Here is a 2,500-nt window from a genome sequence, read left to right on the forward strand (position 1 = left end):
GCCTGTGGTAAACCCTAAACCCTAAACCCTAAACCCTAAATTGGTGTTTTGGGGTTGTTTTGCTTCGTTTTTCAGCTGCTTTTTCGCAGTTTACTATTCCCGGAATAATTAACAATTGTTTATTCATTTTAATTGATTTTATTTATTTTTATTTATTTATTTTTATTCTTTTATTGTTTTTATTCTTTTTATTTTATTTTTCATTTTCAGAATTCAGGACTGGCAGACGTCTACTGGCAAATCGCGCAAGCAGCGCCGCATCTCGAAGACGAAAAAAATAAAGTTCGTTTTTAATTATTTCATTTAATTAATTTAATTAAATTAAATTAATTAAATTTAATCAATTTAAGTTGGTAATTTTAATTAATTTAATTTAATTTAATTTAATTAATTTAGCTTAACTTAATTTAATTTGGTTAGTTATTTATTTCATTTTGTTTATTTTATTTATTCATTTTTTCACTTATTTGCTTTTTTGTTTATTTGCCAGCTGAGTCTGTCAAACTGCTTTTTACTTTTTTGCTTTTGCATTTATTTATTATTTGGCATTTGTTTTAATTCATTTACTAAATATAAATTTGGGTTTATTTCATTTAATTATTTACTTTTAATTATTTTATTTTTTATTTATTTTATTTATTTAAATTTAATTTTATTTCTTTAAGTGCTGTCTGTACACAGGACGGAATGACTCCGGTGGGAACGGCGCGAATGAACTTCATGAAAGAATTGGAAAAAAAACTAAAAAATTTGAAAGATGAAGAAGAAGAAGAAATTGAATAAATAAAATGAACAAATAAACGGAATTAAATAAATAAATAAATAAATAAATAAACAGAAATAAATAAATAAATAAATTAATTAATTAACTAATTAATTAATTAAACAAAAAAGGAAAAGATGAATCCACAAAATGGTGGAGTGGTGAAAAAGGCGTTTTCGGGGAACTTCGCCAACTGGCTCTTTTCGTTTTTAAGTGAAATAAATAAAACTAAAATAATAAATAAATAAATAAATAAAATAAATAATAAATAAATAAACAAATAAATAAATAAATAAATAAATAAATAAATAAAATAAATAAATAAATAAAAGAATTAAAAAAGAAAAGTTTTCAAACGCCGATGGAGTCTGGGGGCCATTTGGTGAAGGAAGTTCTTTTGTGTCTCAAGAAGTTCGTCTTTTTCTGAAATTCATTTTTGAGCGCATTTAAGTCATTTAAATCATTTAAATCATTCAAATTATTTAAATTATTTAATTTATTTAATTTATTTAATTCATTTAATTCATTTAATTCATTTAATTCCTCCAAATGCTTCAAATCGCCTTTTCCAATTCCCAACAACGCCCCGCGCTCCTCAGGTGTACGTACACCCGAAAACTGCGCCAGCAAACGACTCAGCTGATTTTCTTTTTGTCCAAAAGACAACTTTTCCCACAAACACCTGCAGCATTAAATGGCATTATTTTTAGTTTATTTGTTTTATTAATTCGAAACAAAGCCAGCAGCAGCAGCAGCAGCAGCAGCAGCAGCAGAAAAGGCGGAGTTCCAGCACCCATACGAGCAGTTGCAGCAGCGGCAACATCTGTAGCAGCAGCAGCAACAGCTGCAGCAGCAGCTATAATAGCAGCAGCAGTGGCACCTACAGCAGCAGCAGCTGTAACAGCAGCAGCAAGTACAACAGCATCAGCACCTATATCAGCAGCAGCAGCAATGACAGCAGCAGCAATGACAGCAGCAGCAAGACCAGCAGCAGTAGCAGCAGCAAGACCAGCAGCAGCAGCAGCAAGACCAGCAGCAGCAGCAGCAGCAGCATTACTTGTGAATAAGCGCAACATTAATCCCCAATTTGTTGAAAATGCGCTTTTTGCAAGCCAACAAACCAGAAGGCTTCGGGCGCCCCGGCCCTGCAGCAGCAGCAGCAGCAGCAACAGCAGCAGCAGCAACAGCAGCAGCAGCAGCAGATGAAGCCAAAGGAATTAAGAAAATGGGAATGCAGCAAAAGTAAAGCAAGGAGGGATTTTATTTTAATTAATTAATAATTAATTAGTTGTAATTAATTAATTAAAATGACTAAATTATAATTAATAAATGGCAATTAATAAATTTTAATAACAAATAATAAACGCGGAAAAAACAAAAATAAGGGGGAAAACAAATAAACCCTAAACCCTAAACCCTAAACCCTAAACCCTAAATGAGAGGCAAAAGGACACCAAATGAAAAGCAAATAAAAGGAAAAGAACAAAAGAAAGAGAATTAAATGGGCAACAAAATAAACCAAATAAATTAAATAAATCAAAATAAATAAATAAATAAATAAATAAATAAATAAATAAATAAATAAATAAATAAATAAAATATACCTAGAGGGTTTAAAGCGTCGCATTCAATTGCCAAATTTAATTCTTTAAAATAAAAATCCGCAAAAAATAAATGCTGCTCATCTTGCGGCCTTCCAAGAGAATAATTCAAAAGCCCTTTGCTGCTGCTGCTGCT

General features: G+C 30.7%; 1 protein-coding gene across 1 annotated transcript in view; it reads left to right on the forward strand.

Annotated features, from left to right (window-relative positions):
* Nucleotides 1-1,859: 1,859 nt before the first annotated feature.
* Nucleotides 1,860-2,500, forward strand: part of ENH_00006500 (hypothetical protein) — a gene marked incomplete at both ends in the record, with an annotated part of 1,408 nt that continues 767 nt past the window's right edge. The window contains one exon of the mRNA XM_013578550.1: nt 1,860-2,005. Within this exon, the coding sequence (XP_013434004.1) occupies nt 1,860-2,005 (146 nt within the window). The remainder of the gene's footprint in view (nt 2,006-2,500) is intronic.

This window comes from Eimeria necatrix, genomic scaffold (genome assembly GCF_000499385.1).
Source record: "Eimeria necatrix Houghton genomic scaffold, Enh_scaff1191, whole genome shotgun sequence".
Taxonomy (NCBI): Eukaryota; Apicomplexa; class Conoidasida; order Eucoccidiorida; family Eimeriidae; genus Eimeria; species Eimeria necatrix.